The 23,209-nt window shown below is 45.6% G+C and overlaps 1 protein-coding gene across 2 annotated transcripts; it reads right to left on the minus strand.

Annotated features, from left to right (window-relative positions):
* Window positions 1-3,247: 3,247 nt before the first annotated feature.
* Window positions 3,248-17,191, minus strand: Nfatc2ip (nuclear factor of activated T cells, cytoplasmic, calcineurin dependent 2 interacting protein). 2 transcript variants are annotated; one of them, NM_010900.3, is made up of 8 exons: window positions 16,751-17,132; window positions 16,337-16,409; window positions 11,666-11,789; window positions 11,058-11,138; window positions 10,781-10,967; window positions 8,007-8,151; window positions 7,797-7,906; window positions 3,249-5,534 (listed from the first exon to the last, which is right to left on the minus strand). In NM_010900.3, the coding sequence occupies exons 1-8, from the start codon at window positions 17,108-17,110 to the stop codon at window positions 5,376-5,378; spliced, it is 1,239 nt and encodes a 412-aa protein (NP_035030.2). In that variant the 5' UTR covers window positions 17,111-17,132; the 3' UTR covers window positions 3,249-5,375. The 2 variants fall into 2 exon arrangements, with proteins under 2 accessions (XP_006507493.1, NP_035030.2); XM_006507430.4 differs by lacking the exons at window positions 7,797-7,906; window positions 8,007-8,151 and having other exon boundaries at window positions 3,248-5,534; window positions 16,751-17,191.
* Window positions 17,192-23,209: the final 6,018 nt, after the last annotated feature.

Consider the following 23,209-nt stretch of genomic DNA (forward strand, 5'->3'; position numbering starts at 1 on the left):
CATGTTGGCATTTGAGAAAAGCTGAGTCCGTGGCAGATGGATTGAAGGTTAGGAGGGGAGCAGTGAGCATGAAGGGATTTACAGAGATCTGCCTGCCTCCCTCTGCCTCCAGAATGCTGGGATTAAAGGTGTCAGCCACCCCTCTCAGGTTGCTTGTTTACCTTAATGTACATACAATCTGAATACAAATTACAATAATTCTATAATTTAGAAAGTACTGCTTTTACTAGACTACAGGTGGGGCACGGGATGGAGAGGAACAGAAAGGCTCCGGTCTGAGAACAAACTGAAGTTGGAAGCTACTGGGCTATACAGATCAAAACCCCATCAAAAGGTGTGGAGTTCAGGCGTGGTGTAGATAAGGAAGACGAAGCAAATTTCAAGGTGAAGCTTGCAGGGCTACGGATGCATGGCGCTTTCGGTCCCCATCCCTAGCATCACAAAGCAAAGTATGAAGCCTGGCTGGAACATAGCTCAGTGGCAGAGCACCTGTGCAACCTGAATGAGGGCCCGGTTTTCACCCTCAGCACAAAAAGGGGACAACGGTGACACATTGTTTCTGGCTCATTCACTAAGATGGGTGACAGTGGGGTTCTCTGAGACATGAAATTTATTCCTTCAGTAGACTTTGGGAGGCAATGACCGTATATGATCATGAACCAGGAACTAGACATCATTGATAAGAACAAGACAGTGTTTGCTGGGCACTTACAAACGGATGGGAAAGCAAGAAACAGGCAATCAGGCAGAGGTGGAGGCAGCTAGAGCCTTGCTTCAGGCTAAGGTGGGACAGTAAAAACGATGTGACCAGCTCTGCAGAAGCTTTCGGGAAGAACCGACCTCTGTGTTAGAAAGTGTTGCTGCTGTGGAGCTGAAAATTGCAAAGGGACATAAGGAAAGGTAAAACAGTCCCTGTGGAGGCGCACGTCTGCAATCCCAGCGCCTGGGAGGCTGAGGCTAGCCTGGTTACACGCATGAACCACCGCCAAGTATGCTCAACAGAAATTAGCATCCCAGGCTCCTCCTCAGAGCTTCTGCACCTGGTCCTCACTTCTGCAATCACATGATCCAGTACACACACACACACACACAAACACACACACACACACACACACACACACACGCACACACACATTTTATGAGTATGTGTGTTTTGTCTGCATGTATGTATATGCCCGGTGCCCCCCAGAAGTCTGAAGGTGATGTGGAATCCCTTGGAACTGAAGTTAACAAGTGGTGCCACCATGAGGGTGCTGGGAACTGAACCTGGGTCCTCTGCAAGTGCTCTGAACCTCTAATCTCTCCAGCTCCCTACCCACTTTCTTTTTTTTTTGTTTTTGGGTTTTTGTTTGTTTGTTTGTTTTTTGTTTTTTGAGACAGGGTTTCTCTGTATAGCCATGGCTGTCCTGGAACTCACTTTGTAGACCAGGTTGACCTCAAACTCAGAAATCTGCCTGCCTCTGCCTCCCGAGTGCTGGGATTAAAGGTGTGTACCAGCACAGCAGGCCCTTCCAGGCTTTTTGTTTGTTTGTTTATTTTTTTGTTTTTTTGAGACAAGGTTTCTCTGTATAACTCTGGCTGTCCTGGAACTCACTTTGTAGACCAGGCTGGCCTCAAACTCAGAAATCTGCCTGCCTCTGCCTCCCGAGTGCTGGGATTAAAGGTGTGCACCACCACTGCCGGGCCTGGCCCTTCCATTTTTAAAAAATGATAATTTGTGTTTATATCTGTGTGAGTACATGCCACGTGTGTACAAATGTCTGGAGAACCTGGAAGAGGGCACTGGATCCCCTGGGCAGTTTCAGGCAGATGTGAACTGCCTCATGTGGGTGCCGAGAACTAAGCTCTGGTCCTCTGCAGCAACTACTCTGTGCCACTGAGCCATCTCTCCAGTGGTTTCCAAGGACCCCAGGACACTATATACACACTCAAGTGTGTCAACCTCATGAATTCTGAGTCTCAGGTCCAGCCCACTTGTATGGAAATCTGACTCTGCAGTGGGTGATGGTAGCAGGGTTATCTCATTAAGCGTTAGTTTCTCTGTAATATTTCTGCTTCATTGTGGGGCTCTGAGGAGTGAGATCATAGGAAATGCCACCTTGTCCTGAGACGCTGAGTAAATGTTCATTAAAGTTTCAAAAGAATACTATTTGTTAAGTACAAGGGGAAATTGGAGGAATCTAAACCTTCAAGCTAAGGAGTCAAAGGTCCAACCACACAGTTTAACAACCCTACAGAATTCAACAAGCCAGGGATTGGCCCTAAAGCGGGGAAAGCACAGAACTGCTGAGCTATGCCTTCAGCCCAGCGTTTTATTTTCGAGACAGGGTTTCAGTGCACTGGACAAACTGGCCTTGAACTCACTCTAGCCCAGGCAGGCCCTGCCTCAGCCTACTGAGTAACCAGGATTATAGGCCTGCACCCCCAGGCCTGGAGAGAAGTTAGGTACATATTCATGCCCCTTTCACTCCTGCAACTAGACATCTGGGGAAACTGGTCCACTGCCCAACAGCAACCACTAATTTTTTGTTTGTGATAGACACATCTTTTATGCTGCTGTGACAGCAGCACTTACTTAGGTAAGTGATTTCAACAAGGCATTGTGGGACCCTAAGGTATGGCTCGGAGACCAAGACAGGCTCCCTGTCTGTGTTCCCATTCATTGAGTCCTGTGTCCATAGAACACTCTCCCTCCAACTGTCAGGAAGGAACCAAGCAGAGGCATGTACACAGCCTCTACAGATGTTCCTGGAAGGGAAGCCCTTACCACTTCCACCCCAGGAGGCTGAATTATATCTAGCTAGAGTCCTTTTGATGCCTCAGGCGGTTCGGGTGCCATATTAACAGTTATACCATGTCTTTCAGGGAACAGCGATGAAGAAGAGTCTGTAAGAGTTCTGGCACAAATATTTTCCCATATATAACAAATTAGATAGGGTTTTGGTGTGTAGCCCAGGCTAGCCTCAAATTCACAAACCGACTGCCTCCCAAGTTCTGAGATTACGGGCAAGGTAATCTCATGGCCAAGTTTCCCTAATGATTTCGATCCATGGTTGAGTCCACGGCAGCTTCACAGACTCTCAGGACTGTCTACAGTGTCTTCATTCTGAGAGTTTGTGTGGGTTAAAAGCTGTGGATTGTGTTAACTGAGGACAAAGAAGGATGGGTGTGTGGGAATAACTAATGTCTCTGTCACAGAAATGTCAAGTGGGATCACATGAGAACCACAAAGACAGAAACCAGCAAGTGCTCCAAAAGGCATCTCCCTTTATTCAGTTGAGATTGGATGGATACATAATAGTGTGTTCAGACTTACTAACCAATGGGCATACAAGAGCTGAAAAACCTGGAAGCTATACTATATCATGGATTTTTAAAAATGTTACAAAAGTCAAAGGAATGGCATATATTCTCACAAAAAAAGGGAGTTGGCATACTTTTGTGAAAATCAGACTATAATGTTTTTATTTTGTTTTAGTAGACAAAGCTTAGAAAACTGGCTCGTTATAATTAAAAACAAAATACAACTTGTTCTCCGGCACAAAGGTGCATTTTAGACAGTTTATAAGTAACACACAATAGTCAGGAGCCCAGCAGCAACCAGTGAGAACCTGGGTAGAGGGCTCAGAACAATCTACCTACACCAGAGTAGACCAGTTAGAACTCTAGTCTCATCTAGTGGTCTCAATATGAGAGAAAAAAACAAAACAAAACAAAACAAAACAAAACAAAACAAAAACAAAAAAAAACAAAAGAACAAAAAACTATGGAGCTAAAAGAAGAAAATCAAAGTCTCTTAAACTAGCTTGGAAACCCAAACGTATCAATCCTGAGATTCTCCACTACCGCCCCCACCCCCACCCCACCCCCCGCCCCCACTCTGGAAGCTCCTTTGTATTTTCCCTTAAAAACAAAAAATCAAAACAAAACTTCCTAACAAAAGCCAACTGTATACATTAAAATTAAGAATGTATGTTTGGTGAAAATCCCCTGGATACACAAAGTGCTGTTCTGAGGGTTTTTGCAACCGCCCAGAACACAAGCAACTCCTCAAGGAAAGGAAACACAAGCAAGAGGAAGCCGCCTCCCGAGAATACAGCAGCTGACAAAGAAAAACCAGAAGGTGGCCATGCGTAAGAAATGGTCTTCAGATAAAGGGATATTAAGATATGTGGTGCTTTATACACACTGACTGCCAAAATCAGGATTTCAACAGCGCCAAATGCTGGTAAAGATAAGGAAAGAGAAGCCCCAAGAAAAAAGAACCTGTATAAGCCACAGTCCCAGCCTGGACAAGCACACCAAAGAAAGACCTACCCAGGCCCAAAGGGGACACATGAAAGATGTTTGCTGTGGCCTGGAATATGGTCCCAAGGAGCTGGAGACTTGGGCATCCCCCTTAAGGCAATGTGTGAGTAAAAGCATCTAATGCCACTATGTGGCACCCACAGAGATCCAAGCAACGACGGACCTAGAAGGCGCTAACATGGCTAGACTGTTACTCATTCTGACTGAAGACAGACTATCTATTGCACAACTCCGTGTGTATACAGTAAAACCACATGTGTTCAGAATATTTTCTTATAAGGACATTCATATCCAAAGGTACCAATATCCCAGATAGGTACTAACTGGAGAGAGAGAGCGTGAGGGAGGAAGACCGAGAACTAGAGTGATCTAACACTCAACGGCTCTATGTATTTGATTATGGCTAGGTGTCCATGCCAAGAAGTGTGTACCAGACACTGGCTAGAGTCCTGGCAGGCAGAGAGGATACCCAAGGCTGAAAATGCAACGTCGTTAACTTTCGACCTAGTCCTCAGCTTCAGCATGTATGTCACCTTCTGTTATATTTCTGCACCCGAGTGTCTCCACCAGGAAATGCATTCTCAGTCCCAAGTCAGAGTGAAGTCACTGCTGGCTCCAACTGCGGCACAAACCCCAGGCCTGGACACCCAAAGCAGAGCTCATTTAGTTCAACACACTCAACATAGGCAGCTTCACAGAAGTCATCTGATGAAGGAAAGGGCACCAGCGAACGTGAAATGGTAGGGAAGCCAAGGTCCCTTCTATGTGCCCCAGGGGCTGCCAAATACAGCACAAACATACACAGAGCCACACAACTACCAAGTAGCCACTTGCTTGACACTACAGTCTACTAGAGGCTGGCTAAAGGTAATGCCTTGGTTTTGCCTCCACTTCATACATCCTTAGCATGTGCATAGTCTGGGGTTCAATCCCCAGCACCAGAAATAAATAAGTAAACAAGTTCTAATTCAGTTTCTGTTAGCCCTTATGGGGCGAAAAATCACAATAATAAAATTGGGAGCTATTGTCTCCATGTCTTGGCTTTGCGTCCGAACAGGGTGAGAGCTTCAGCCCCAGACTTCGATGAGATCTCCGGATTCCAGGCCCAGATCAGCTGGCAGCTCCTTGCCTGAAAGCTTTGTCCCATCAAAGAAGAAGGAGAGCTTGTGTCCAGAGAGTCCCATGGCTTCCTCATAGTGTGACATGAGAACCTTAAGAGGAGAATCCTGCATAGAGATATAAACAACACATGCAAAAATGTGAAAGGCAGGCTGGGAGAACCTACAGAGATAGACAGAAAATGGGTTGGTGGCCAGGAGCAGTGGTCTCACACACACACACTTTCAAGTCCAATGTTCTAGCAAGTTTATTCCCCAGCGCCAAAACGGAAAAGTTGACTTTTAGCTGACCATGCAACACATGCCTGAAATGGCAGTGCTTGCAGGGTGGAGGCAGAAAGATCATAATTGTAGACCAGCTTGGGTGATCCAGTAAGTCTCAACTTAACCTGGGTTACACAGTGAGCTTCAGACCAGCCTGGGCTACAGAGTGAGTCTCAGGCCACCCTAGGCTACATAAAGAGACCCTGTTTGAAACTAAATTAAGCAAAGCAAAACAAAACAAGCCAAGACACAAGGAGGATAAGGGCACATCAGGAGACTGAGAGCCCTGGAGGGAAGGCAGGCTCCTCTCTGGGAACTAGTCACAGGTTCTTCAGGAACTGTAGTGGCAACCATGGAGGACAAGACTCCAGGATACAGGATAGGGGATAAACAGATTCTCTAAGCCCCAGTCACACCCCTCTGAAACAGCACGGATGGAGTAAACACAGATTCTAAAGTAAATTATGTGACTTAGAAAAGTGTTATGGGGGGGGTGGGTATGGGGGACTTTTGGTATAGCATTGGAAATGTAAATGAGCTAAATACCTAATAAAAAATGGAAAAAAAAAAAAAGAAGAAAGACTATACAGATGTATTTGCAAAAGAAAAAAAAAAAAAAAAGAAAAGTGTTATGGGGGCTGGCAAGATGGCTCAGTGGATAAGAGCACTGACTGCTCTTGGGAAAGTCCTGAGTTCAAATCCCAGCAACCACATGGTGGCTCACAACCACCCGTAATGAGATCTGACGCCCTCTTCTGGTGCGTCTGAAGTCAGCTACAGTGTACTTATGTATAATAATAAATAAATCGAAAGAAAGAAAGAAAGAAAGAAAGAAAGAAAGAAAGAAAGAAAGAAAGAAAAGAAAAGTGTTATGGTTTGAACTGTGTGCCCCAAAGACAGCCTGTCCTGTGCCTGTCAACGGGGTCTTAATGCACTTAGCCTCTGCAGTTATAATCAAGGCACGATGTGGTCACACTTTATTCAGATGGTTAATCCATTATGATTTAGGTCTTCACAAGAGAAAACAGAGGGACACCAGAAATACACCAGGGAGCTTTGAATGCTACCAAAGCTATAAAGAGAGAAAGAAGATTCAACGTGGAACTTGAGTCTAAAAAACTATAAGAATCAATTTCTGTAATTCCAAGTCCACAAGTTGTGATAAAGGCATCCTATATTAAAAATTAAGCCTGGCGTGGTGGCACACGCCTTTAATCCCAGCACTTGGGAGGCAGAGGCAGGCGGATTTCTGATTTCGAGGCCAGCCTGGTCTACAAAGTGAGTTCCAGGACAGCCAAGGCTACACAGAGAAAACAAAACAAAACAATAAAAAAATAATGAACTAATTAAAAGAAATCCCAGAAGGGGATAGGAACTCCACAGGAAGACAACAGAGTCAACTAACCTGGACCCTTGGGGCTCTCAGAGACTGAACCACCAACCAAAGAACATACAAGGGTTGGAGCTAGGCCTCCCCACACATATGTCTCACACGTGTAGCTTGGTCTTCATGTGGGTCCCAAATAACTGGAGTGGGGTTATCTCAAAAGCTGTTGCCTGATGGTGGGATATGTTCTTCTAGCTGGGCTGCCTTGTCTGGCCTCAGTGGGAGGAAGCACCAAGCTTCACCGAGACTTGAAGTGCCAGGGTGGAGGGATACCCAGGGGGACCCCATTCTCTCAGAGGAGAAGGGGAGGAGGGATGGAGGGAAGGATTCTGAGAGGGGTGACTGGGAGCAGGGCAGTGAGCAGGATATAAAGTGAGTAAGTAAGCAAAACAAACCATGCCCTTTAGGTGTTTCCTGGGAAGCTCGCAGCTGCTGTTTCAGCAGCCTTGCAGCCTGCCTGAACTCAGTCATCATGGACTCTAACCTCTAGAACCATAGCCCAAAACATATCACTTCTGTAAGTTGCCTTGGTCATGGTGTTGTATCATAGCAACAGAGAGTAACTAATACACTCTTTCTTTCCATGTCCTAGACTGAGTAGCAGTTAGCAGAGGGGCATTTCAGCAAGTCAGGGTTAGGAGTCCATTACTTGGCAACTGACCAACTGACGGGAGACTGGCTAAGGAAAAAGGAGGGGCGTGGGCAGCACTTCTACTCACAGGAGACAGTGAGATCTCCAACATCTGGTGTTTCTCCTTCCCCTGCACCCGGAGCCGGAGCTCCTGGGATGTCTCTGTGGCCTCTGAAGAGCTTGCTAGCACCACACAATCTGTGGAGAGCAGGAGTGAGGTGACAGTAAAGTAGTAGGAGTTCTGGGAGCAGATCCTGCTAAGTTTCTGCAAGGCCCCTCTTCCTTGCCTTCCACTCACCAATGATGTCAGCCACTCCAAGCTTTAGGGTACTAGGGGTGGCAGTAGGAGACAGTTCACTCTCTCCAAAAAGCAAAAGAATCCTGTTTGGAGACACCCCAAGATGATTGGCCATGTGATCCACCACATTCTGAAGGGGCTCCGACTACAAGATAAAAAGAAGAATCTTGGGCTGGCAAGATGGCTCAGTGGGTAAGAGCATTGATTGCTCTTCCAAAGGTCATGAGTTCAAATCCCAGCAACCACATGGTGGCGCACAACCACCCATAATGAGATCTGACACCTCTTCTGGTGTGTTTGAAATCAGCTACAGTGTATATATACATATATATATAAAATAAATAAATCTTTTAAAAGGGAAGAAGAATCTTGAGACTCCGCACCCCACCTCGGAGCCACCACCACAAGCATGAGTTTCTGGCCTGGGCTACTTGTGAGATTCTTCATACTTACCTGGCAAGCAGTGGTCCCAGCAAATAGCACAGAGAAATTAAATAGCCGGGGCTAAGGAAATAGTTCAGTCAAAAGTGCCTAGCATATAAGCAAGATCTGACCTTGGATCTTTGGCACTACGAGAAAAGCTAGGAGTGACAGGCAGCACCTGAAATCCCTGTGCTGAAGAGGTGAAGATGAAGAACTGCATCAATGAGCTCCAGGCTGAGGAAGAGCTCATGCAGAAACCAACTGATACCAGCTACCATCCTCTGGCTACCACAAGCTCATGCATACACTCAAGCACCCCACCCCACCCCACCCTGTGCACTCAGGCACACACCCACAGGAACATATGCATAAAGACAAGAGAAAGAGAAGATGTGGCCTTGTTGAAGGAAGCGCATCACTGTGTAAGTGAGCTATGAGGTCTCCTATGCTCAGTCTCTGCCCAGTGTGGAATACAGTCTCTTCCTGGCTGCCTTCAGATTAAGACAAGGAACTCTCAGCTCCTTCTCCAGCACCATATCTGCCTGCATGCTACCATGCTTCCTGCCATGATGATAATGGACTAAGCCTCTGAAACCATAAGCAAGCCCCAACTAAGTGTTTGCCTTTATAAGAGTTGCCTTGGGCCAGGCAGTGGTGGCGCACGCCTGTAATCCTAGCACTTGGGAGGCGGATTTCAGAGTTCAAGGCCAGCCTGGTTTACAGAGTGAGTTCCAGGACAGCCAGGGCTACACAGAGAAACCCTGTCTCGAAAAACCAAAAACCAAAAACCAAAAAAAAAAAAAAAAAAAAAAGAGTCACCATGGTCATGAAGTTTCTTCACAGCACTAAAACCTTAAGACAGAAGTTGGTACCAGGGACCTGATCAGGCTTTTGTTTGGAGGAATGTGGATTTTGGGACTTTGGAAAGCAGTGATATGCTTCAGGCGGGCCTTAATGGGCCACACTAGTAGAACCATGTAAGACCATGGTGCTGAGGGTGATTTGTACTGTTGGGGGGGGAGGGATGTCTGATTCAAGAGGTTTCAGAGGAGAAGAATTTTACTATGTGGCCTACATACTGTTTTTGTGATATTTTGGTGAACAATGTAGCTGCTTTTTGCCCTTGTCTGAAGAGTCTGCCTGAGGTTAAAGTGAAGAGACTTAGATTAATTGCACTGACAAAGGAAATATCAAAAAAAACTAGCATAGACTCTGTCCTGTAGTTCTCTCTTATGAAGAACATTTTGATCAAGCTTGGCAAGCCTAGAAAAGAAAAATACAAAATGTATGGGTCAAGGATTAAAGGGGCACCAGGAAGTGCAATAGAGCTAAATCCTGTTTTTAAGGATATTAAATAGAATTAAGGGAATAGTGACCTCTGGCCAAGATCACACACAGATAAGCTTATTTTTTGTGTTTGTTGTTGTAAGAGGGACAGTTATATCATATTAGCCATGATTACCTGGTTATTGTTTTTATTTGAACATGAGATATGATTATACATCAAATTGACAAGGGATAGATTGTGATAGCTATTCATTATGCACAGTGGGTGGACGAGGGGATGGGGAGGGGAGTAAGGTGGGGGGGGGGTCATATGAGCAGGGGAGAAGGGAGATCAGCTGGGGCACGGAGGCAATCTCTAGGACATTCCAGAAATCTGGGATGAGGAGAGTCTCCAGAGGGTCTAAGGGGGCAAGGGGTGACTCTAGCTGAGATTCCTAGCAGTTGGGGATATAGATCCTGAAGCGCCCACTTCCTGTAGCCAGGCAGGACTCCCAGTGGAAGGATAAAGGCAGCAACACACCCACACATCCACAAAGCCTTAGACCCAAGACATGTCCTGCCTACAAGATGTGCCTGCTGCCATGCTTCCTTCCTGCCATGATGATAACAGACTGAACTTCTAAAAATGTAAGCCAGCCTCAATGAAATGTTTTCTTTTATAAGAAAGAGTTGTCTTGGTCATGGTCTCTTTACAGCATTAAAACCCTAACTAAGACATTCATAAAGATACCATGTATTTTTGTGTATGTGTTTGCTTTTTCAAATAGCTATATAGTTCATGCTAGTTTCAAATTCTAGATCCTCATGCCTTCACCTCCTATGTGCTGACATTACAGATATGTGCTAACCACTATACCTGGCCTGAAGATGATATGCCTAAGAAGCCTTGAAAGATGGGTAAATTTTGCCAAAAAAGATAAGAATACAGGAAAAATACAGACAAACGGAACACCAAGTGCCAAGGCATGGAGAGATGAAAGGGAGGCCGGTGGCCCTGGAGAGCATGGTGGGAAGGAGGATGGGTCTGTCTCTCTGACCCTGCCCATGTGATTCCAAGAACTCACCATCCTGACAGGCAGTCTCACTAGGTCAGCCCGGCACCGGATCTTGAGTGTAAAGAGTCGAGAGCTCTGTGGCAAGACAGGCCCTTCCACTAGGACCACCTCATCATCTGTGCTCTGAAGGGCTGGACTCTGGTGCTGCTTGGGGCTCAGGCAGGAGCGGAGATCTTGGAGACGCTTGTTCACTTCCCTGGGTATGGACAAGACATTGGAACACTAAGGCCGAGGATCCTCTCAAACCGCCCTTCTCCGCCCTAGACACAGTCCCAGACCCCAGCACCTTAGCTTCTGGAGCGCCTCCGTATGCTTTCTGCTTTTGTTCCTTGACGAAGGTTGGGGCAAAGGAGAGATGTCCTGGTCCCTACAGAAAGAAGAGAAAGGCAAGGATGGTAGCAAAAGAGAGATTCCAGCACATGCTTCCCTTCATGGGCTGGCAACTTCCAGGAGTCTGACTGTGGAGAATCTAGAGGAAAGCCTTCCAGCAGCGGCACTTTACTAGAAGACACGTGCAGTAAGAGACATTGTTTTCATATGTACATGATCCAAAATTGAGGAAATGTCAATTGTTCAACATTACACCAGGCACTAACTTAACAGTTCTCAAGTAGCACCATGACTAGCCCCATTTTACAGATAAGGAACACAAAGCAGAGTGGACAGGGACAGCTGGTGGAATCTGAGTCATACCCACATTTCCACCACCATTCCTAAGGGTGATCGAGATGCTCCTGTGTCACCCTCCAGGACAAGCCACTTCCCTCTACATCTGAGCCTCATCTTCCACCCCATCTCCTTGGCCTTCTGGAAGCTACCCAAGTTTTGTTTCCTCAGCCCATCTTTCCAGTGCTCTTCCTGCTCCTAGGGTCTTAATGTCCTAGCCTCACTCACGGAAACTCTTCCATTTTCTTTTCTTCTTTCTCACACTTCTTTCTGAGCTTCTTTCTCCAGGGAGAACCTGAAGGCAGGGCATCATCCTCAGAGGGAGAACTGCCAGAATTTGTCAGATCTGCCTCTAGGAGCAGAGAAGAGGGAGGAAAGGGTTAGCTAAAAGATGGTTGGGGAGGACAAGAAGAAACAAGTCAAAGGCTTTAGGAAAGGGCAGAGGAGGCCAGGAGTGGTGGCACATGCAAATCTCAGTACTCAGAGGCTGAGCCAGAGGTCAGGAGTTGGAGGCCAGCATGGACCAAAGACACTCTGGAGTTTTTGTTCTTTTGAGTTTTGTTCTAAAAGTGGGTAGACAAGAGGTGGCAGTGTAGTTCAGTAATAGAGCACATGTCTAGCATCCAGGGGCCCTGAAAGCTGAGTTCAATCCCCACTAACAAAAGGAGGGGGGAATGCTAAAAGATAGGAGGCACACATAGCAGTTTGAATATATATGTACACATGTGTAAGTGCATGTTTGAGTGTGTTTGTGTACATGTAAAGACCAGAAGTCAACCTCAAGTGTCACTCCTCAGGCACCATGCATCTGATCAGACCAGGCTGGTTGGCCAGCAAGCCCTAGGGATCCAGCTCTCTCCAGCTCTCCAATGCTGGGATGTTCAGCATTGCCATCGTGCTCTGCTGCCACAGACGAACCTCACTTGGGTCCTCGATCCATGGGCAAAACTCGGGTAACAGTTACAGGTGGGCAAAGAGTCGGGGAGAAGGAGGGGTGACACAAGGGAGCGTGGATCTGAATGTAATTTGTCTCAAAGCGAGCACTAGTTTTATAATACAGAAAACAAAGGAGTCAGATATCACAGCAGGCAAGGTACATCTGACACAAAACAGAGGAATGCCTACAAAGGACTGGCAGGAACCAACTGGGATAAAATCCAATGTTAACTGGGAATCAAAAGCAGCTCTACCTAAGGTCCACTTAACCTTAGTCACGGGCAAGGACTTCATGCCCTTTCCATAGTTCCTAGTCTATTGTATAGTCCACCTCCCCCTTAGGCCATTGTAAATTCCTGTGTATGGGTCTGGTTCCTCCTTAGACCACAACCTTCCTTCTTCCTAGATAATGGTAAATTCCTGCATATGGGTGTAGCTTGCCCTGAGATTTCTAACTCTGTGTAGTAGATAGTAATGCCTGATTTCTTCCACTATCTCTTTTATAATACTAGAGGCAATTCTTTTTTGCTTTTGTTTGTTTGGTGTGGTTTGAGACAGGGTTTCTCTGTATAGCTCTGGCTGTCCTGAACTCACTCTGTAGACCAGGCTGGCCTCGAACTCAGAAATCCGCACCCTCCACCCCACCCCCACCCCCCTGTGCTGGGATCAAAGGCGTGCGCCACCACGCCCAGTTTACTAGAGGCAATTCTGCACTTGATCTTAGCCAAAAGAAGCAATCAGAGGCAATTCTGCATGTCAATGAATAGGCAACTTTCTAACTGAATTCAAAACCCAAGTTCGACTCAAGGACTACCTAGGACTGATGAGGAATCTAACTTAGCTATATATCAAAAAAAAAATCAATCCTTAGAAGCACTTATAATAAAGCAATATTAAGGGAAAGCACACAGATCCGTTTACCACTAAAGCAAGGACATTGGAGCATTCGTTATACAGGATGCCATGGTTCCAGGAGACTAAGTTTCCGTGAACTTTTCACCTCAGGACAGCGCCCAGGTTTTTGGGGCCTGTTGTGTGTGTCACAACTGGAATGGATGTAGCACTCTGCTTTTTTCAACTTGAGTTTGGAGGGTCAAACGCAAGTCCTTAGGCTTGCACAGTAAGCACTTTACGGGGCCATCACCTCAGCCCCTATGTAGTACTTTCCAATAGTAGACAAGTATATGAGGGGTGGTTTTTAATTGTTTACTTATTTACTATGCTTTTTAAAAAAAGACTTATTTATTATTATATGTAAGTACACTGTAGCTGACTTCAAACACACCAGAAGAGGGCATCAGATCTCATTACGGGTGTTTGTGAGCCACCATGTGGTTGTTGGGATTTGAACTCAAGACCTTCAGAAGAACAGTCAGTGCTCTTAACCACTGAGCCATCTCTCCAGGCCCCACTTACTAGTCTTTAAAAAAAAAAAAATCACGTGTCTGTGAGAGATGAATGCAGCATGTGGAGATCAGAGAGCAACTCTGAGGAGTTGGCTCTTTCCTTCCACGTGGATCCTTGGAAATGAGTGAAGTTTCAGGGTTGCCTTTCAGGCTTCCCCTGGCCCTATTTATTATTTTTCATTACAACACTCACTCAAACTTAATTTTTTTTCTGTTTTAAAGATTTATTTATTATATGAGTACACTGTAGCTGTCTTCAGACACACCAGAAGAGGGCATCAGATCCCATTACAGATGGTTGTGAGCCACCATGTGGTTGCTGAGAATTGAACTAAGGACTCCTGGAAGAGTAGTCAGAGCTCTTATCCACTGAGCCATCTCTCCAGCCCCACATTTCTTTATGCTGCTTAGTATGAGCATGCTCTTCATTCAGTTCTCAATGCCACAGAATAAAGACTGAGCAAAGGAAACTATGATAATAAACCCTACACAGTAGTTTCCAGAGACAAGCTTGCCTCCCAGGTATCTAAAGTCACAAGGTCTGAAGGGGATTTTGGCTGTCAGAACAGAGAGGAAGTGCTTTAGAGAGTGCTACTGACAGCTAGTGATTAGAGGTCAGGATCCTAAAATTGCTTCCTACAATGTCCCCTACAACAAAGAATTTTCCAATCTAAGTTATCAGCAATGCTGAGGTTAAGAAACACTGTCCTAGAGGCTGGAGAGATGGCTCAGCGTTTAAGAGCACTGACTGCTCTTCTGAAGGTCCTGAGTTCAAATCCCAGCAACTGCATGGTGGCTCACAACCATCCGTAATAAGATTTGGCACCATTTTCTGGTGTGTTGGAAGACAGCTACAGTGTACTTAAATATAATAATAAGTAAATCTTTGGGCCGGAGCAACCACATGATGGTTCACAACCATCTGTACAACTACAGTGCAGTCATATACATAATATATGTGTGTGTGCGCGCGTGTGTGTGTGTGTGTGTGTGTTTGTTGTTTGTTTGCTTGTTTTGGTTTTTCGAGACAGGGTTTCTCTGTGTAGCCCTGGCTGTCCTAGAACTCACTCTGTAGACCAAGCTGGCCTCAAACTCAGAAATCCACCTGCCTCTGCCTCCCAAGTGCTGGGAATAAAGGCATGCGCTACCACTGCCTGGCTATAAATCTTTTTAAAAAGCAACAACAACAACAACAAAACTACAAAACTTATAAAAAAAAAAGAATGAAAGAAAGAAAGAAAGATAAAGGAAAGAAAGACTGTCCTAACTAAATATGGCAGCTGCTGTAGGGCTGACAGCCTGCTTCTTTTTTTCTTTAAGATTTATTTACTGGGGAGGGAGGCAGGGGCATTGTTCATGCCATAGCATATGTGTTGGCAGCAGAAGACAACTTTCTCTCCTTTTATCCCGTTTCTGAGTCAGTGTCTCCCCTGTTATTTTTGCCACTGGGTGTGTGAGCTTCCAGCAGTGTTCTCCTGTACCCAGTATGAGTGGCATCATTACAGGTGTATGCCACCCCATCTTCTTCTTATATGGTAGTTAGGTATCAGGTTTGTGTGGCAAGTGCTTTTACCCACTGAACCATCGCCCCAACTCCAAGTCTACACTTTTAAAACCCTTCCTAAGATACCCTGCACATGGATATCTTTTCTATCATGTCACACTTCTACATTCCAGGTGCTATCCTAACCACGGATGTGGCAAATAAAATATACACAAAATCCTTTTAGTTCTCACCAAAAATCTTTAAGATAGGTCCACTATTATCCCCATTCTCCTCATGAGGAAAACTTGCTCAAAGTCACACAGTTATGAAGGATTCAAATACAGGCCACAAGACTCCTGAGCCTGTTCTCAATCAGCCTACCACACGCCCTCACCTAACAGAAAGGAGTCTTAGTTCCAGGTCTTTGCAGACTGTTATCACTCCCCTATTAGCCTTGACTCGTAGTCACTGGCCTTATTAAAGGGTTTGCAAAAACTTATCAGTAGAGAATAAAGAATGGGCAGTTCTGATAAAGTCAAAGAAACACTCTTCTGGCTCCAAAGTGTTCCCAAGGAATGGAACACTGTAGGAGTGTAACAAGATGTCACAGAGTCTCAGAACTCCCTTCACCCCTATTATGATAACACAGATCAAAATGTCAAGGGTAGGTACCTCAAACTTCACTCTAACATATCCATATGCCCGTTAGGACCCGAAGAGGGGAAGGGGTGGACATGGCTATTAAGTAGGTTCCTGTGACTTCTGATTAATGAACCAGCATCTTTATGGACCATAACTTTCCCCTATCTCAGACTCAGGAGTCCATTTTCCCAATACCACTTAGAATCAAAATTGTGTGTCAACTGGATAACACTTGAGCATCATTCTCCAGACCCTAGATACCACTGAAGCACAGAGAAAAGGGGTGGGGGTGGGGGCAGGGGGACGGAGGGTGCTGGAGCGAGGGGGGGGCGCGGGGGGGGGGGGGAGATATCACTGACTACAGGGATGTAAACTCTAGGAAGTCTCAGAGAAGCCAGTGCAGGGTACTCCCGACAAACCCACTCTTACCATCTTCAGGCTCTGAAGGGCACAGTTTCAAGAGGGATGAATTATCTGGAATGAGGTTGAGGCTGCTCTGTACCTACGAAGACAAAAGGGGGAAGAGGAGGTGGGTCTCACATCCTGCCAACCCTACTTAAGACAAGAATGGCTCTTCCCTCGATTCCAGCACTTGTCTTCTCTAAGGACTCCAATCCCTGAAGCGCATCTAGAAGGCCAGCTTCCCTCGATCGTCCCTCGATCTCTCTCAGCCTCCCTCTACCCGAAGATACAATCCCAGATAACTCCATACATCTAACATTACCGACCCCCTCGTATCTCCAATCTAAAAGTATTCATCACACACACACACTGCCCCAAGCCAAACCCGCCACGCCAGTCTTAGCACTCCCCCAACAACCCTCCTTGGGGACCTTGCTGCACCTTCCCGGAGTACACTGGGACCACCGGCGCCTCTCCGGGATCCAGCAGCCGCCGCCGCCGCCGTCGCACCAATGTACGCGGGGCTCCCGCAGGCCCCTCGGCCGCCCCTTCACTGTCACTGTCGCTGTCCTGCTCAGGTTTAGCCGGCGCGGGGAGGCGGGCGACCGGCACCTCTACTGGGTCTGCGACTTCCAAGACCTCTTCGTCGCTGTCACTGACCAAGTCCACAAGCACGGTGTCTGGAATGAGCCTAGCCGGAGACTGCCGGGCGCGAGGACACCGGCCACGGGCGCCTCGGGCTCTCCGAGCGCCTCGGCCACCGCGGGACCTCGGACCACGTCCCCTCAGTGGTTCCGCCATCTCCCACACTGCTTCCACAAACACCGGCCTCTACACAGTCACCGGCCCACCGTATTAGCGTCTGTCCCTTTCATTGGACGAACAGCCTGCCGGTCATCATCTCTTCCCGCCCACACGCTCTGGATCCGCCTATCCACGTTCTCATTGGTCTACTTACCTGTCTATCACCTACCCTCCACTAAAACAAAGGCGCCAAAGATTCCAATCTCTTTGGTACAATCAAAAAAGGTTTCGATTCTGTACAGTTCATCCATTGGCTAAATTTCCTCCTGACCCAGCCTTCCCCAGGGCCCGCCCATTAGAGAAATCCATTTTCCTGGTTGGTGAAAGACTGGCGCATCCTGGGAATTGTAGTCCTCATTCTCGGAAGCCACAGAAAAAGCCTTGTGGAACTAAGGTTAGAAGCTGAAGATCTTGGGCTGTGGATTCCTTTTGTGTCCTCAACCTCTGTGTGGCAGGAGTTCCATTCCACACTAAACACCTTCATGCATGTCACCTCTGAAATACTCTACAAACACAATATCAAAACAATATATGTCATAGCACAGCACAACTCAGAAACACTTTTTAAGACAATTACAAATTAAAATAAGAGACTTACTTCCCTGTTGCAAAGAAAAGAGGCTTCCTTCTGGCTCCTCTTTCCTGATCATTGAAATATGAATGCTTCTCGGTTTACAGCGGGGTTACTCTTGATAAAGGCCTTGCTGCCGCTTATCTGCACAATGTACTACAGAGCACCAGGGTTCATGCTCGTGATTGTAGACTGACTGGGAGCTAGCTGCGCTTTCCAGCAACATGCTATGCACACTTAGCTCGTTTGGGAAACAATACAACTTCAAAACTCAGAAAGGTCTGAATTCTGAGAGGTCTTTGATGGTTTAATGTTTGTCTGCTGGTCAATACCCTGCTGGCATTCACTCATGCATGTGGAAATTAACTGAAAAAAATGTAAGTACTGTCAGTACCATGGTTGTGCATATGCTAATCCTTCTAATGTCTTAATAAACCCCTTGCCTTTTCACAACTCAGCAATTCAAGGTAGAGTCTTCTCTTTGAAATGCAGACATCACTGGGCAGTGGTGGCACAAGACTTTAATCAAGCACTTGGGAGGCAGAGGCAGGCAAATCTCTGTGAGTTCAAGGCCAGTTTGGTCTACAGAGTGAGTTCCAGGACAGCCAGCACTGCACAGAAAAAGCCGGTCTCAACCGACCCCCCCCCCTAAAAAAATCAAACTGGGGAAACCAGATCCAAGAACTTATCAGGTAGGCCAGACCAAGAGTATGACTTCCTCATAAGGAGCCCATAAAGTGATGGATGCCTGCCACTGAGATGGTATGCCTCCACAATATCCTGTCGCCTGATACCCGATGACTAAATCATAGACTGATAAGCAGAGGGTTCTCTGACTTTCTCTGGAGCTTAGCTTGCCTCAGTTTCCCACTGTTGCCTGGCCTGCTCAGCTGCCTACCCCTACCCCTGCTCTCCTGACCCAACCTGGACTTAAAGCCACCATTTCCTGCTTTTGAATCCTGGTTCCAGCAGCTCCCTCCTGTCACTGGCCTGATTAGTTATCAATGCAGACTCCATCAGTTCACTTCTGAGACCTTTTGAACTCTAATGTAGCCCTTTCTGTTTATTCTGTAAATCTTATATATGCAGGGAGATATAATTTGCTGTCTGTTGTGTCATGTGAGAGTTAATATTAGTAATTATGATTGGGATAAAAGAACATGCATTCACCTTGGCCAGATCACTAAAATAGGTGGATCGTGTGTGACAAATTGCTGCCATTAAGACCACTGACATTTGTGAATTTATTGTTAGTAGATTCTGTTACTGAAAAGACACAAACGGGCTGGAGGGATGGCTCAGCAGTTAAGATCTCTGACTGCTCTTCCAGAGGTTCAATTCCCAGCAGCCACATGGTGACTCACAATCCTCTGTAATGGGATCTGACACCCTCTTCTGTCATGCATGCATACATGCAGATAGAGCACTCATTAACATAAAATAAATAAGTATTTTTTTTAAGGGGGAAGGAGGACTGGGGTCACAGCTGAGTGGGCACTTGTCAGCTTGACTGGGTCTGGAATCAAATGCAAGCCTCGGGGAGCTGTGTAGGCTCTTTTGGATCAGATTATTTGAAGTGGGAAGAGCATCTCAAATAAAAGGATGTGAGAGAAGAAGCCCTGGTTTTTTGTTTGTTTGTTTGTTTGTTTGTTTGTTTGTTTTTGTCTGTTGCAAACACTCTGCTGGCAAGCTCATCCTCTCTGCTCCTGCTGCATTGCTGCTGTGATAACATAGCCGTTACCTGGGCTTCTGGGGTACAGTGAGGACACCAGATTGGGACAGCCGAGACATCGAGCTTCACGGACTGAGCAGCCACTGTTGGGTTACCCAGACCGTATCTCGGGAGCCAAACAAGTTAGTCTCACATATATACTCTGAAACCTTTTGAGAACATAGTATTCTCCCCTGCAGCCTTGGCAATAGACTCGTCCTATTAATAATTTTTCTCTGCAGAAGCCTCACTAATACACTGGCATGCATGAAGCCTTGGGTTTAACCTCCAGCCCCGTACAATAAATAACTAGTCAACAAGATGCCTCAGTGGGTGAAGGAACTTGCTGCAGAGCCCTTGTCATGAGCACGGAAAGAACAGCCAGTGTTTTTACCTGCTGAACTATCTCAGCATCTCTCCATCCCTCCTCCCTCTCTGCTCCTTTTTATTTACACAAGAGACTGACTGTACAGCTCTGTTGTGCCAGGGAAATGTTTGTGATCCCCAAAAAACCAGACAGGAGCTGATCTGATGCAACTCACAGCAGGGTCTTTATTCTAGCCAGCTTGCCCCCCCCCCAACACACCACCATGCAGGATTGTTTTGGGAGGGGCAGAGCCCCAAATGTCTATCAGGGCACCTCTTGCACTACACAACAGTGATAACCCCTTGCGCACCTGCTCCAATTGACTCTACCCTGGCAGGATCAAAGACATGCAGCCACCAGCAGGGGCCGCTATTTTCCTGTGGTCTACCAAAGAAAGGCAAGGTCTTCCATCTCAACTAAGCTAAGGTAAAGCAAATGCCCTAATGCAGACCAAAATATGCCCGCCCTGCAGTATGTATTTTGCGATGACAGTTTAGAGAAATGCAGACCTGGATGTAGCTCTGAAAAATCGTCCTCTGCAGAAGAAATACTCATTAGGACTGTTAACAATAAGGCCAGTTTTTTTTCCCAAATGGTGCTATTTTTCTAAGGAAATTAAATAATTTTAAACTCACTCGTTAAAGTTATACAATGCAAACAAAGACAAAAATATATTGAAACTCATGCATTTCTGTAGCATTAATATTTACTTTTTAAGACTCAACTAAAAGCATCAACACAACCTGTCAAGTTCTTTGACACCCTCCCCCCCAGCCCGTGTAATCAATTACAGTATACAAGGTCAGTAATTCACATTTTAAACACACAGTTCAACATTGCTGGACTGTTTTGGAAATATTTGGTCAAATGTATGTTAATTTGGCTGTAATGGCATTTAAAGCAAACAAACAAACAAACAAACAAAGCTGTGAAAATGGCCTTGGAGCATTATCTTTAGTTACTGGAAGAGTTTCTAGTTTTTTTTTTTAAATACAGTTTATGTTAAAATAATCTTTATTAATCTAGAGGAGACAATCAATGTCTGTGGAAGAATGGACTTTTTTGGATTTTCTTTTTTTAATGGTCATTGTGAGTGATTGCTCTTTCTTTTACTTAGTTTCACATTCTTCCTTTGTTCTAAATCTTAGACTGACATTTAGCTTTGACAATCATAGTATGTTTTATTTCCTGAGGGGGAATAACTTATAATGCTGTTTAGTTTTGTACTATTGGTGTGTTGGTGAATTTTTAAACTGTGTGCTAACTGTAATAAATTATATGAACTGAGAAAAAAAAAAACAATAAGGCCAGGTTGTGCTGGCCTGTAATCCCAGCACAAGGGAGATCAAGCAGAAGAGTCATGAGTTCAAGACCAACTTGGGCTAAATTACAGGACTATGTCAAGATGAAGGTGGGGTGGAGAAGGGGGAAGGAATGAAGGAAATAAGGAATGACAGACAAGAAATATAAAGAGTAAACAGGAGATGTGAAACAAAAGCATTTACTTGAGACCTCACATGGTTTGCCTCTACTTCCCAAGTCCTTCAGACGGCTCTTGTAGAGGTTGTATTTTATGCTGGGTTGGATTTATTTATTGCTGGCTTGGATTTCCAGCAGCCACGTAGAGGCTCACAACACTTGTACCTTCAATTCCAGGGGATCCGATGCTCTCTTCCTGCCTCCGCAGGCACTGCATGCATGTGGCGCACAGATACACACGCAGGCAAAACACCAATGCATTTAAGATAAAAATAAATAATTTTTGTTTTGTTTTTAGGATTTATCTATTTATTTTATGTAGATGAGTACACTGTAGTTGTCTTCAGACACACCAGAAGAGGGCATGTGATCCCATTGCATATGGTTGTGAGTCACCGTGTGGTTACTGGAATTGAACTCAGGACCTCTGGAAGAGCAAGGGGTCAGTGCTCTTAACCACTGAGCCATCTCTCCAGACCTAAATAGATGCTTTTCACAAGGACAACTTTCCTCTATGCCTGAGAGCTTGGTAAATAAAAATCTCTAGAAAAGTTGACAGATTAACAAGGGGAGAATGTAGCTTAATTACGTGCACACGCATACGGGAAAGTGTTGGTTCCCAAGCGAGGTGGTGCACACTTTTTAGGTCAGCCCTCAGAAGACAAAGGCATGCAGATCTCTAGGGGTTCAAGGGCAGCCTGGTCTACAGGAGTGAGTTTCAATACAGCCATGGTTACACATAGGGCTCCTGTTTCAAACAACGACAAAAGAAGCCTTAAAAGAGTAAATGGTGGGGGCTGATGATTGAAATTCATATATTATCCTGAGCTACAGAGAAAACAGTGGTCTGATACCCACCCCACGAAAAAAAAAATGAAGGAAAAGAAAAAAAAAAACCCACAAGTCTGATTTGTCTTGTCAATATCCTCACTGCAACATGGTCAAACTTCCAGTGGGCAGCCCCTTAAAGAAAACTTAGTTTTTTCCCCACCCATACTCCAACCAGAAGCCATCAGGTGTGGAGAGCTATACTTTAGCATCCGTATTACAATGTTTAAGACTTCTCTTTGATGGCTTCCTGTCTAAGCTGTTATTTTGCAAGAGGGGGTAAGGGTTATCATCCCAAGCATTCTGTGTCCCTCCTTCTCAACTGTGAGTTGGGGTGCTGAAGAAATGGCGCAGAGGCTAAAGGCCCTGTCCTTCCAAAGGACCCAGGTTCAATTCCCAGCACCCACATGGCAGTTCACAACTATTTGTAATTCCAGATCCAAGGGTTCTGACACGCTCACACCAATGCACATAAAAGAAGGTTAAATAAATTAAAAAGAAAAGAAAGCAGCCATTGCAAGCATGCTGTCATCCATGTCACTGTAGAAGGTCCTTGCTTGACCTTTACAGTCAGGAGAGACGCTCATCATAGATTCACACATGGTTTCTGGTGACAGTATGGACCACAGACATCCACTTGGTCTCCAGTGTCAGCATGTGTCACAGACTTCAGCATGATCTCCAGTGACAGTACAGACTACAGACATCAACCCAACCCTCTACCACAGCACGGGCCACAGACACTATCATAGCCCTTGGTGGCAGCACTGGTCAAGGACATCAACATGGACTCCTCCAAGACAACACAAGGCAAGGAAACCAACATGACCCCCGGCAGCAGCATGACCCACAGACATTCTATGGCTCCGTTTGCAGTACAGACTGTGGACATCTGCATATAGTCTTTGGTAGTGACATGAGTCACAGACATCACCATGGACCCAGGTGGCTGCACGGGCCACTAACACGAGCCAAGGGACTTCTGTTCAAGATGGAAACCCAAGGAAACGCTGGAGGTTCATACCCTTAAGCATGATATATTATGAAAATTTAACAAGGAGTGTTTCTTTGTTGATTTGGTTTTTTTTTTTTTTTTTTTTTTTTTTTTTTTTTTTTTTTTTTTTTTTTTTGGTTTTTCGA

This window comes from Mus musculus, chromosome 7, assembly GCF_000001635.26.
Source record: "Mus musculus strain C57BL/6J chromosome 7, GRCm38.p6 C57BL/6J".
NCBI classification, from domain to species: Eukaryota; Metazoa; Chordata; class Mammalia; order Rodentia; family Muridae; genus Mus; species Mus musculus.